At 42.5% G+C, this 13,982-nt stretch overlaps 1 protein-coding gene across 4 annotated transcripts; it reads right to left on the bottom strand.

Annotated features, from left to right (window-relative positions):
- Positions 1-7,961: 7,961 nt before the first annotated feature.
- Positions 7,962-11,803, bottom strand: LOC148370551 (uncharacterized). Of its 4 annotated transcripts, none has more exons than XM_088328188.1 (13): positions 11,698-11,803; positions 11,217-11,278; positions 11,054-11,086; positions 10,952-10,987; positions 10,703-10,738; positions 10,606-10,635; positions 10,494-10,535; positions 10,388-10,411; positions 10,131-10,175; positions 9,440-10,030; positions 8,995-9,372; positions 8,879-8,922; positions 7,962-8,200 (listed from the first exon to the last, which is right to left on the bottom strand). In XM_088328188.1, the coding sequence occupies exons 1-13, from the start codon at positions 11,706-11,708 to the stop codon at positions 8,195-8,197; spliced, it is 1,338 nt and encodes a 445-aa protein (XP_088184314.1). In that variant the 5' UTR covers positions 11,709-11,803; the 3' UTR covers positions 7,962-8,194. The 4 variants fall into 4 exon arrangements, with proteins under 4 accessions (XP_088184314.1, XP_088184317.1, XP_088184315.1 ...); XM_088328191.1 differs by having other exon boundaries at positions 8,995-9,264; XM_088328189.1 differs by lacking the exon at positions 10,494-10,535.
- Positions 11,804-13,982: the final 2,179 nt, after the last annotated feature.

Below are 13,982 nucleotides of genomic sequence, written 5' to 3'. Positions count from 1 at the left end.
TGATCGACTTGACCGATGGTAGCAGGTGGCAGGAAGGCGGAAGTGGCACTTCCGTATCGAGCGAGGATAGTCGTAGGCAGCAGGGATACTGGTCGATAGCCGAGACGGGAGAGCAAGGGCGGTATCGAGTCCAGAAAAGAGGTCAGCAACAGGTATCAGGCAGGAAACAGGGCAAACTAGGTCGATGGTTGGGACGGAAGAGCGGGGCAGAAACGGATCCAGAAACAGGTCGGCAACAGGTATTAGGCAGGAGAAAACAGGGCAGGAAAATATCGGAAGGAGCTTGCCGCTGGGAGCATAGGTTCGCAAACGGTCTGACAGCTTCCTCTTGGAGTCTTTGAACCAATCAGCGCTCAGGGCTGTTGGCGCCAATTGGGCAGTCACAGGTGCCCTGAATCAGCAATCATGACAAAATATAGCACTGAAGCAACTTACAAACAAACTCAACTCAGGAACGTTCGTAAGTAGGGCAGTGTCTGCAAAGTGCGTTTAACACTGCAGTGTAAAATAAATCAATTAAACTGGTTAATTAGAAATAGGCAACAGCTATTTAGGTATTTTGTTCGCAACAAAAGTTAACAGTCAAACAAATAACGTGACTATCCAATATCTCTCTCTATGTGATGTTTAATAAAAAACTATCCATCCATACATCCATCCATCCCTTATCTGCATCGCTTATCCTCACTAGGGACACGGGGGTGCTGTAGCCCATCCCAGCTATCTTCGGGCAGTGGCCAGGGGACATCCTGAACGGGTTGCCAGCCAGTCGCAGGGCACACAGAGACGGACAACTCGCTCGCTCATTAACACTTGGGGACAATTTGGACCGACCAATCAACCTGAAATTCATGTTTTTGGAATGTGGAAGGAACTACATTACCTAATAATGCCACATTGTTACAGAGACTGCGGTGTGTGGCCTAATTTTACGGTTGTATGATATGGTTTACTTGCGAGTGACAGGAAAGTCCACCCGTCTTCGTCCACTCCAATACGCCTAATATCAAATTTATAAGTAACCCACCGCTTTTGACCCTTTGAAACGCTAACGGAGGGAAAGTAATAAGTTTGTTACCCCGTTACTGAAAAAATACTATCATTGCGTAACGCTCTTATTCCAACACTGATAATAAAAACAATGCAGCGTAAACTTTTCATAAAAAATGACAAACTTGATAACTTGATCCTGCTTAAACTTCCCACTGACTTTATATTTTTCAAAGTCATTGCTTGCTTATTGCCTTTTTTTCTGTTGTTGAACCTTAATTGTGAGCCCAACCCGAGAATTCTGCTGTAGGCAAAAATACGATGGAACTACAACAAAAATCAGACTGCAGAAATCTTACAAAGATACTCAAACAAAACAAAAACAATTGGTGGAGTTCACAACAAAATATTTTATGGCTCTAAGGTTTGAGCCAAACTGCCCACGGAAGAAGGTGCGTGCCCGTTGTCATGGCAACAAACTTGGAAGCAGTGCAAACCCACATAGGCCACCGAAAATCCCTGCTGCAACTCAAAGCGCCACCCTTCTTCATTCATGCTGAAAGGAAAACTTCATCTTCTCCCTGCTAGTCACTCTTCCATGTGAGTAGACCTCCCATTTGCAACTTAATAACCCACCTCCCCCCTCCAGTATCTACACCTGCAACCCCCCCCAAACACCCCACCCGCTCCAGTATCTAATTTATTAACTTCTGAAAGAAACTTGTCATGGCCTCCAAAATGAGAGTAACACAAACTAAGCACATAGAAAGAGATTGAGAGACGGGGGCATTTGGGGGAGAGGGAGTACAAACCGTGGTCAATAGCAGGGTTGTCACACTCATTTTGAGCTCGGGATCCACATGGTAGAGAAAAGGAGAGACAAAGGGATAGAGAGAGGGCAAGAGATAAAAAGAGAGTGAAAAAGAGAAAAAGAAAGAAGGTAGAAGAGAACAAGAGAGAGGAACACAAAGAGAGAAAAAAAGGCGCTAGAATCAAGGACAAAGACAGAAAGAAGAAAAAAAGAAAGAAGAGAGAGAATTTAAGAGAGACAGAGAACGTCAGGGAGAAAGAGACAGAGAACGACAGAGAGAGAGAGAGAGAGAGAGAGAGAGAGAGAGAGAGAGAGAGAGAGAGAGAGAGAGAGAAAGAAATGTATAGAAAAGTAGAAAGAGGATAAAAAGAGAGAGCGTTAAAGAGAAAAAAAGAGAAAGAAATCGAGACAGAGATGAAGAGAGAGAAATCAAGAAGAAATAGAGAGGGAGAGAAGGTAGAAGAAAGGGAGACAGTCAGGAAGAGAAAGAAAGAGGGAAAAATAAAGAAATACTAGCGAGAGAGACAAGGAGAGAAAAGGTGACACAGAGAAAAAGAAAGACAAAGCAAAAGAGAGAAAAATTAAGAAAGAAACAGAATTGGATAAGACAGTAATAGAAAGAGAAAAGGGAAGGGAGAGAGATAAGAGATAAGAAATAGAGAGACAGAGAGGAAGGGAAAGAAAGAGTGAAGGAGAAAAAATAGTGGGAGAGAGAGAAGAGAGAGAGAGACGGAAAGGGAGAGAAAGAAAGAGAGTAGAAAAAGAGAGACAAATATTGAGAAAAAGAGAGAATAAATAATGAGAGAAAGAGAAGAAATAGGGACGGAGAGGGAGATAAAGGGAGAAAGTGCAAGAGAGGAAAGGGAGAGTGGGAAACGAAAGAGGAAGAAAGAGAGAGAAAGAGAGAAAGAAAAAAGAATGTGCAAAAGAGGGAAAGAGAGAGGGATAAATAAATATGCCACTTGTTGCTTTGTGAATGGTGCCTGGTTTTGGGTGAGGACCCAGTGGATATATTTCAAACTGCAAGTCATTTTTCTCTTGCTTCTCTCAGTGTATTATTGCAGTGTATTATTCGCAAACGGTCTGACAGCTTCCTCTTGGAAGCCGGGGGTTTAAAAAAAGTCTTTGTTGGCGCCAATTGGGCAGTCACAGGTGCCCTGAATCAGCAATCATGACAAAATATAGCTAGGTGAGGACCCAGTGGATATATTTCAAACTGCAAGTTATTTTTTGTCTTGATTCTCTCAGTGTATTCTCGCGGGCTGGATTAAAACCATTGGCGGGACTCATCTGTTTTTTTTCACCACTACCGGCGTGTGGTGCTGTGAGAGGCCACATGTTTGACACCTATGGTCAAGAGCCGAAAATATCGAAAGAAACAAAAGATGGAGAAACTATTTGAGGGAAAGCAGGCAAGACTTTCTCCTGTCTTGAGTTTGTCAGCGAGATCTTTTGCTCTTTAAACATTTCAAATGTTTTTGTCACTGTCCTGAAGGGGAAAAATTGAGAAATTGCAATCGAGTGCATTGTGAAAGCAAACAAAAGCCATTTGGTGTCTTGGATCATGGCTGTGTTGAGAGGGAATATTTAATCCAAACACTTTTTATAATTGGAATCCTACAAATGAATGGTGTTCTTTTTAGTTCGTTAGACGAAACGGACGAAGAGGTGTCATCAAAACACAAAGGAACATTAAAATCACCAATAATTACAACATTGTCCGGATAAGTTTCTAATAAGTCTGTTAGCATTTCCGAAAATTCTTCCCAAAAATTTGAATATGATCCAGGTGGACGATACACAACAACTACATAAATTGGCTGTGACATTGAGGACCTCATAACAAGTGCTTTGAACGTTTTAAAAACAGTGGAGGTACCGGGATTAAATTTCAGCATACCTTCCGATATAAGAGTAACATCACCACCTTTATTTGCAGCGTCGTGCCAAGTGCGAACTCACAAAGTTAGGGGGAGAAGCCTCATTTCACGATACAAACTCATTTGGTTTTAACCAGGTCTCACAAAGGCCAAACAGGTTAAGATTGTAATCACTAATAGGGTCATTGACAAGTAAAGCTTTGGAAGCTAGTGATCTAATATTCAGAAGACCAAGCTTCAGCACTGTGGACCAAGCTGAATCCTTTACCAAATTTTGAACCTTAGTGGTAACCTTAGTGGTAACCTCCACAAGATTCTTCCACAAGGTTAAGTGGTTATCTTGTGCCTTGAATGGCGGCAGGTGCGGCCCGAATTCCATGCCACAGGAATATTGTTGACAGGTGGAGTAACAAGGTGAATAGTATAAAATAATGTTATTTCTTCTCCCTCATCACCTAATAAGGGATAATGAGAGGTTAGGCGCGCAGAAGAAGATGCTATAGGAGAGAACGCTCTAAACTACAAAAACTATGTGAATTGCGTGAATCTAGCATCGCACTAGTTAGCTCTAGCCGTACCGACTCCACACCCGTGGTTACAGGCTCACTAATCAACTGTGACCTGGCCTGCACTAGTGTACCCTGTCATGGAACGACAGGAATGCATCAAAATGTACTCTGAAAATACTACAAAAATACTACCGTAAAGTATGGACTATAAGCCGCTACTTTTTTCCCAAATTTTCAACCCTGCGGCTTATTCAGAGATGCGGCCAATTTATGTAATTTTTTTAACGGAAGCCCGCGGCGCTCGAGTATGTAAGGTAAGATTTAGACCGGTGGAATATATGCGTTGAGGAAGATCACAACTTCTGAGCGTAAACATACCCTCACCATGCAAATTGCACAAAATAAGGCTCCTGACGTAGCTTCTAGGTCAATAGCAATTGGGCATATTGCTGGGGAATATTAAAGTAAGGGAGCGTGAGAGGACTTCCTCATAATAAGGTTCCTTTCTGACATTGAGAAAGACAACCTAGATGTCATTAACAAGGAGGAAGAAGCGGATGGTCTGCCGTGATCCTGACGTATGTGTCATTTTATTCCTTAACAGAATAATGTGCAGGTATGCGAGCGTGTTTTTAGAAGCGTGAGGCTACCTCCCAAAGGCACGGTTTAGGATGAAAGTTATATTATTATTATTAAAGCTTTGAAAACTCTCTTGATGTACTGTCTTTCTTTGTACATATGTGTAATATGTATTTGCAACTGTATATTTTTCTAATGTATTTATTTGTATTTATTTGAGACACTTATTCTGCACAAGCAAATTAAAAAAGAGGGGCGGAGCGAACGCGGGCTGATGGGAAAGTGGGGACCGGTATAAAGGTGAGTTTTTGTGGACACGGCGGACAATAATGGATATATACTTTTCCCACCCTTACCTTTGGAAATATACACTTTTTAAATTTGGATTACTATCAAAGGGCACCCAGAATCTGCAGGTCTGCAACAAATTTTAAGTACCTATATCATTTGACGTTCATTTGGCGGCTGTGATTTATGGGCTGTGTGCTTCAATGAAGGACATTTAGTTCCAATCGCGGGACTTGAAGTTTGGCTTGGATTAATTTCGTATTTTATTGATGTGGGTGCATGCGGCTTATACACAGGTGCGGCTTGTGTATGGACAAAATCGGTTTTCCCCTTGAAATGTGATGGGTGCGGCTTATAATCAGGTGCGCTCTATTGTCCGGATTTTACGGTAAATAATATTACAAAAATACTACAAAAACATTACTTCTGATATACTAAAAAAATATTACTTTTGAAATACTATAAAAACAAAACCACAGTAATACTACAAAAATATGATGGAACTACAACAAAAATCAGACTGCAGAAATCTTACAAAGATACTCAAAAATCAAAAACAAAATAACTGTCATGGTTGCCATGGCGTTTAATTGGTCCCCGCCGTGTGGCGCCAGGTTCTGTCACGGTTGCCACGGCGCCCAAATTTTCCCTGGACTACTTAAACGCGGTCTTGCGAGTTGCCTGGTTGTCAGAGGGTCTGCAAGACTCCTGTTAAACCCTGTGTGAAATGCCTAGTTCTGTGAATTTGCCTGTGTTTGATCCTGTTTTATTTTTGGCCTGATTTGTTTGATTTTGACAACTCTTTTGTTAGGATTTCAATCGACTTCAATCCCTGGATCGAGTGTGCGCGCATTCCTCCTCTCCCTAATAAACTGTGAGTATGTTACGCTATTGGGTTCTCATTCCTGTTTCCTGCCCTGGTTCTTGACAATAACACTACAAAATTAGATATCAAATCAAGTACTTGAAACAGGGACCCTATATATGATTTTGCTTCAACTGGATCAATTTACTCCCAAATTCACGAGACTTATTTATTTCAAAAGCAATATATCATTGTGTTGTCTGCCTGTATATTTATTCCAAATGAAAAAAATTGGACAGGTTTAAGGACGGGCCAATGCCCCCGACTCCAAATAGTTGCCCACTCTGAACTAAAGCTTCAAGAGGACCTGAAATATACGCAAGAAAATAATAATGCAATAATGCCAGAACTGATTGGATGAAACAAAAGCCGATCAGGTTTGATGAGCACTGGTGGAAACTGACGGGAAATAAGGAAGCCAAACCTCAAACAACGAGATTATGCCTTGAACCAATTAGCAATCGTTGATGATAACTTTTAACACTAGAAGTCCCCGGAGTTTTCTTACCCCTTCAGAATAGCCAGCGGACAGCTAAAAGGCGACTCAGCGGCCCGTCTTGTCATTATTGTATTGTAAATCCGGGGTTGTTCAAATGGAATGTTGAGGGTGTGGTATTGATAAAGTAAAAAAACTTCAAATTTACTACAAAATTACTACAAAACTCAATTTCAAATTGAGTGCTTCAAAACAGAGACCCAGTATTTCATATTATCTTCATTCGGAAAAGAGAAATACTATAGGAATACTATAATTATATTACTACAGATACTATGATACGGTCAGCACGGCGGTGCAGTGGTTAGTGCGTGTGTGACACAGTTCTGAGGTCATGAGATCGAACCTTCCTGTGTGGAGTTTGCATGTGCTTGCGTGGGTTTCCTCCGGGCACTCCAGTTTCCTCTTACATTCCAAAAACATGCATGTTAGGTTAATTGGCCAGTCCAAATTGTCCTTAGGTGTGAATGAGCGAGTGAGTTGCCTGTCTCTGTGTGGGCGACGCGCCGGCTTTTGAAAAGACGTTGGCAGAAGACAGAAGACGGAAGAGATGGGAGATCGATCGATCGTGAGAGGGAGGCTCGACGAAGAGCGGCACTAATTCGGCTAATTTGGCTAATTCGATGGGATTCACTTAGTTAAATGTTTTAAGAAAATAAATTTGTACATTTTCCATTAAGAAACGAGCATCCATTGTTGGGTGAATGAAGATTATGTTTGGTTAATGGAGTCTGATAACTTATTTGAACAATTTGGTAAACGCTACATTTGTAATATAGTTTTTTTTCCCCAACACTGGTAACCATTTCAGGGTGTCCCCTGCCCACTGCCTGAAGATATCTGGGATGGGCTCCAGCACCCCCGCAACCCTACTGAGGATAAGCGGTGCAGATGGATGGATGGATACTTTGATACAAAAATATTATTACAGATATATTACAACAGAAATAATACCCAAAAAAAAACCAACTACAGTAATAATAAAAATATTAAAGAAATACTACAGATACTGGTATGGAAATGCTTCAAAATACTTCTACAGAAATACTACAAAAATACCACTGCAGTATGACTATGATAAAATACTGCTACATAAATATAAAAAAAAAACACTGTTAAGTACTACAAAATATAACTGCAATAATACTATACAAATACTACAGAAATAAAACAAAAAATCAGACTGCTGAAATACTCAAAAATAACAATGAAAATACATGTACAACTAGAGTAATAGCAAAAAAACACGGGCTGTTACGCCCCCTATCAATATTCTTTCTTTCACATTAAAATGCGAAAGGTCATTACTGAGTTGTTCACACCAGAGTTTGCCTCATTTGTAGATCAATGGTAAAACTAATCCAGTCAGTTGGCTGTCCTTTGGGCATTCAATGTAAGAAAGTTAAATGGCTTGGCTGTGGTACTCCTTGTGTTAATGGGTGGATCACAGTTTTATTAGGCATGCAGGCCAAAACAAAAACCCAAGATGAAGCTTCTTATTTGTGAACTCTGACCTCGACAAACACAAATCTGGCCAAGGTCGCCACATTTGAAATGTTTTTATTGCAAACTACGAGCAAATGCTACACTATAGACGCAAATGTACATGTTGATTGGCAGACCCCGAAATTACATCCCTTTGTAGCAAATAGATTCAATTTTACGCTGGCTTTTGCCAACACTAAGGAAGTGGTCTCATTCAGCAGACATTTGCCTGGAGGTCCAGAGCTTGACCACGGTGAGGTCACCTTCTTAGATGATGCTTGGAGGTCCAAATCATTTCTGAAACACAAAATGGAGTTGCAGTTCTTTGTGCAAAGCTTTTTGATCAGAGTTTGCCAACCAATGTTCACTGAAAGCTTCCACAAGTCGGAGCAATCACACAAAGTCTGTGAATAATAACGGTGAGCAACATCAATGAGTGATAAACGGATGAAAACAACAGAAACAAGAAGAGGCGTCTGGGTTTAGTGGCCCAAGCCGAAAGAGCCGCTTCTCTTAAAAAGACTGAACCTTGCACGACAACATTGATGTACTTAGGTAAGAAAGGCTACGTTGTCTAACCTTGCAGGCAATAATTAAAGTTAACCACATTTGCCTCTCTATATTTTAATGTCTCAGTGATAAAAATGTAATCTAATAAATCAATAAAAAAAAGAAAACTCCTACACCCAAATGTGCAGGTTGGCCTTTCTTGTGCACTGAGAAGGTTGGACAGTGCACAATTGTGCACACGCACAGCTTAGAGGGAACATTGTTGGCAACCCAGTCCTGGAGGGCTGCGTGTATTCAATGTTTTTGGAGATTTCTCTGTGATTCCAATCACCTGGATTTTTGAAAAGCTACCAGGTTTATTGAGCTGATCATTTGTATCAACTGAGTAAGGAAGAGAAACCTCCAAAAACTTGCAGGACCACCTGTTTGTGATGGCTTCAAAAAAGTCCTCAATTGGTCAATTACCTTGAGAGAGGATGGTGAGCCATCTGATTTCTCAACAAGAGTTGCTGAAAAATAAAAGAACGCTAGGTCAGCAAACAACTCGGAACCGGTATGGCGCTTTCGGAGTCTTCAGTCACCCTCAGTGGAGTCGCGAATTTGGGATTCATCATCAGGGTCTGGAACCTTCTGGTCATCCACACTGGCTTTTTCCTGAGCTCCGGCGAGGGCGGCATCCTCCATGCCGACCCCTCCATCGTCTTTGGAAAAAAACATCTCTCCCGCTGGAATTTCCTCACCTTCCATCACGTTCGACTCATCAAACAAGTTAATTTCAGGTATCTGGCTTCCTTCCTGTGCTTGGAGGTCCTCCTCGTCCAAGACTTCAGGCCCCACCATGTCGCCCTCCTCTAAGACAAATGCAGCCATGAGGTCAGCCTCATTCTCAATTTTGGCGTCAGTGGCGTCAGACTCTGAATCTCTGCTTAAATCGTCCTTTCCTGCCCCCCAACTAGAATCTAAAGACACAATGTAATACAATGTTCAATGTGGAGAGCATATTTCAATCTGTTGCTTTCAACTGACCTTTTTCTGACTCTGCTGGTTCTGGAGAATCAGGCTCATCCGACTCAGGTGGTTGTCGGGACTCTAGTGAGTCTGAGAACTCTCCTGACTTTGGGTCAGGTGATTCTGCAGCCTCAGGTTTTTCTTCAGACTTGGGTGATTCTGCCGACTCTGGTGAATCAGCAGATTCTATTGACTCCTCAGACCCTGCCGATTCTGCAGACTTGGCTAATTTTGCAGAGTCTGGTAAATCAGCAGACTTTAGTGAATCCTCAGACCCTGCCAATTCTGCAGACTTGGGTGATTCCGCCGACTCTGGTGCATCATCTGACTCTGAGGATTCTGCAGACTTGGGTGATTTCACCGACTCTGGTGCATCTTCTGAGTCTTGCAATGCCAGGGACTCTTCTGATTCCACTGACTTGAGTGATTTTGCCACCTCTGATGAATCGTCTGATCCTAGTGATGCCACAGATTCTATGGGTTGAGAAAGTTCTGCAGACTCTGGAGCGCCCGCATACTCTGGAGATTCCATAGATTTTGGAGTATTCACAGACTCTGATGATTCCGGAGGTAATTGGCGGTAATTTTCGGACTCTGGAGACTCTGGAACTGTCCAGAAATCCTCAATGATTCTCAACTGTTTTGTTTGGAGTTTATACCTTAAATCTTTTGAAATCCCTGGCTGGGCAGACATGACATACAGTGGTACCTTCAAATTCCATAAGAGACTTGTCCTGGTCTTCCACTCCCACTTCTGTGGATGTGCAGACGTGATCACAACATTGCAACCCTCATTTAGTTTATTTGAACTTTGCATGTAACATAGGACACTTGGTTAAAGCAGTTCGGAGCCTCAAAGGAGGCCAAAAGTAGGCTAGACAACATCAATTTGTTCCCCAGTTTTAATTCTCAAAATCAGAACCACAAATGTCGGATTATTTGAAGTCCAGCTAGAGAAGACAGTACCTGAATCCAGAGAGTCTGAAACACCTGTGGATAAGAATATGATGCTTGGTCAAGCCACAAAAAAATAACGATTTGACGCACAGCAGATGACTTCGAAGGATCAGACCTTGATGGTCACCTAGCTTGAGATCATCTTTGCTTGGTTGCACTGACACAAAAATGGAGGACTCAGATGAACATTGAAGTAACACGTTGACTGAGACCAGATAGGACTATACCTTCGGACTCTTCTCTGGAGTCGTCGGCATCTGCGCACACAATGTTCCGATGAATACCAGCAAGTAGATGCAAAGTCAATTGTGAGCTTTTTCTGACCTGGAGAATCCGATGTGTCACCAGGGCCAGTGGGAACTGAAACAGAAAGTTTCTACATTCAAAAAGAAAGGTATTTTGGGATCCATTCATGGGATCATTTTCCACCGGCATTCTGAAAGGTGAACACCATGGAAAACAGCTTGTTGAAACATCCCCAAATTCGAGCGTAAGGCTCTGCCCACCCAAATCTCTACAAGATTCCCGGGAAAATACAAATAGCTGTTGACCAGTTTTGTGTCCTGATCTCACCTGGCGGTGATGCTGCCGCTGGCGTTGTTGCTTTTCCTGCCAGAAGAAAATGCGGACATTCTAGATGCAATTTTACAATTTTCTTTCCAAAATCAAATTTACCGTCAAGATGAGCTATCAGAGCCGCACTCCTGTCTGCAACACAAATCACACATCAAAAAGTCAACCTGGGTTTCACTCGGAAAACTCAAAGACTGCGACCGCCGAGAATCATTTTCAATTGTCACCGAGACGAGGTAAGGAGAACAAATACGTCAGGTCTCACCAGGAAGTGGAGACGCCGTGCACAGGGTAACCAAAGGGACAAGCACTAGCAACGGGAAGCACCTGAGATACACACAATGAACACTATTGTAACACAACCACACACACTGAAACACGATCCGTTGGCGTGCACTTATTGCTAACAGTGTGACAAGGATCTGAAGCTTCTCCTCACATTATTTTTCAAAGAACGACTTGTAACATAAACACAAATCATCATAGCACACATCAACATAGTTTGTGGTCAGTAGCAAATACAACAGTGGATGTGACTAGGCTCATTGGTTGTTTTTGTTGTTATTTTTTTTTTTTAAGTTGGTGTTGAGAACACAAGGTCCCTTTTCTTATCCATGCTAATTTAGAAGCTTTTTAAAATTCATTTTACAGCTTAAGCCTCGGTGAGTCCAGCGGCGCAACTTTTGTGGTAAAATGACAAAAGTGCCACAAAAAGTGCTAAAAGCATCAAATCAGCAGCAACTCACCGAGTCAACATTTTTTAGAGAGGACGACGTCAGCGACAGGATCCCTCGTCAGATTTTCCAGTCCCACAAGTTCAACGTCACGCTTTGGAGTCAGGTGAGAGTCAGCTCTCGCTTTTATGGGTTGGTCCAAGCACCGCCTCCTCCTGCTCCACCCACCTGAATGCCTCTTTTCCAAGCCGACCCCAGACGAGAGACCTGAAGGCTCAAGTGAAGCGGAAGAGGAACCCAACCGGCAGGCGCCCTGTCGGACCGGAGCGGGGTAGGCCTGAGCCCAGAGCGAGCTCGACCTCGGACTGGAGCGAGCCCGACCCAGGACCGGAGAAACAACAGGCCTGTGACCGGGGGATCATGTTGTTGTTGGAGGTGATGTGGGTAGGGGTGGGCCCAGGTCAAAGGTCAAAGATGCCGTCAGCTCCTTTTAATGTCATCATCGGCATCACGGAAAGCAATGTTTAACATTGGCCACATTCCAAACCAGTTGGAAGAACCGGATCAGCAAGCTGGGCCGCTGCATCTTTGCATTCCCGTCACCAGAAGCTGACGTTTTTTTGTCCGATGAAGGAAAGCAAATTGAGTACAGAGATAAGACCAGGCTGGACGACCTTGGCTTCAGCTTTATTCCCCTTCCAAAGAAACTAATCAAACCCTAGCCATACACGCTACACCTGGGGTCTCCAACAGTTTTCAAGCATTAAGTTACTATTTGTTACTGATTAGGGCAAATGGCACCCAGTTTGATATGCAATTCTAAAATAGCAACTCAGCTACATGGCTTGCTAAACAGCTAAGAAGGGAGCTTGATACAATGGCTCGATTGACTCACTCATGAATGAGTTCAATACTACCCTGACTAGTGTCCTGGATTCAATAGCGCCCATAAAGCTTAAATCACGTCCTAAAAGACGCACGCCTTGGTTTACTGATGAAACTAGAACCCTTAAATAAGAAAGCAGGAAATTGGAAAGAAAATGGCGCGCTACCAAGCTTGAGGTTTTCCATCAAACCTGGTGTGACAGCTTGTTAAAGTATAAAGCGGCCCTTGCCTCTGCAAAATCGGCCTACCTAGGTGATTGCGTCTCAAAAGAACAATCCCAAAGTCCTTTTTGACACTGTAGCATCGCTTACAAGGCAACAGACTATCGCAGATAGTTCGACGCACTCTGCTCATGACTTAATGGTCTTCTTTAATAAGAAGATTCAATGCATACAGGAAGAAATTGCTAAAGACATTATTAATACCACACATATTAAAGGGCTGAAATCTACAGATGCACGACAGGGTGGCTGTCCAGGGAAATTGTCCAGTTTTAGTGAACTGTCACTTGATGATCTCAAACAGGTGGTGAATGCGGCCAAACCGACAACTTGCCAGTTCGACATGCTCCCAGGTTCATTTATTAAAAGTCTTTTTGGCGTCCTTGGACCTTCAGTTCTAAATATTATAAACATATCACTCTCCTCAGGTGTAGTTCCAGCAGCTTTTAAGTCCGCCGTTATTAAACCCACACTGAAACGACCCAACCTTGATCCAGAAATCTTAAGTAATTATAGACCTGTGTCAAACCTACCTTTCCTTTCTAAAGTACTTGAAAAAGTAGTGGCACAGCAGCTGAATGATTTCATATCCGAGAATAACCTTTTTGAATCTGTGCAATCAGGATTCAGGGCTAACCACTCTACTGAGACAGCTCTGATCAAGGTAACAAATGATTACCTACTGGCAATGGATTCTGGCGCTTCATCACTTTTGCTGCTGCTGGATCTTAGTGCTGACACAGTGCACCACAATTTCCTACTAGAACGGTTGGAAAAATGGATTGGTCTCTCAGGAATCGTCCTCTCGTGGTTCAGATAGGACGCACTGTGTTAAATATGGCGAAATGACATCTGAGCCCTTTAATGTTACCTGTGGTGTTCCGCAGGGTTCAGTGCTTGGCCCCCTTCTTTTCAGCATTTACATGCTTCCATTAGGTGATATTATTCGCAAGTACAATATCAACTTCCACTGCTACGCAGACGACACTCAACTATATCTTCCGTTGGAGGAATCTCCCACACTAAACTGTGGAAATTTGGAGGCCTGCCTCATTGAGATAAAAGAGTGGATGTCACTCAATTTCTTGCGTCTTAACTCTGAAAAGACCGAAATGTTAGTCATTGGTCCATCTAAATGCCGTGATTTATTCTCAAAAACTGCTGTGAACATTGACAAATGTCACATCACACAGAGTGACTCAGTTAAAAATTTAGGTGTCATATTTGACCCTGATCTATCCTTTGAAACT

This window comes from Urocampus carinirostris, chromosome 2, assembly GCF_059441175.1.
Source record: "Urocampus carinirostris isolate Australia breed hairy pipefish chromosome 2, RoL_Ucar_1.0, whole genome shotgun sequence".
NCBI classification, from domain to species: Eukaryota; Metazoa; Chordata; class Actinopteri; order Syngnathiformes; family Syngnathidae; genus Urocampus; species Urocampus carinirostris.
This window is presented reverse-complemented; position numbering and strand designations above follow the sequence as displayed.

Bases quoted from the DNA above. Each gene is read 5' to 3' on its own strand.
- LOC148370551 (XM_088328188.1), bottom strand. The intron at 10,636-10,702 runs GTCAGAAAAAGC...TTGTGTGCGCAG, and splicing joins TGACACATCGGATTCTCCAG to ATGCCGACGACTCCAGAGAA. The intron at 10,536-10,605 runs GTATAGTCCTAT...TTTTTGTGTCAG, and splicing joins CTCCAGAGAAGAGTCCGAAG to TGCAACCAAGCAAAGATGAT.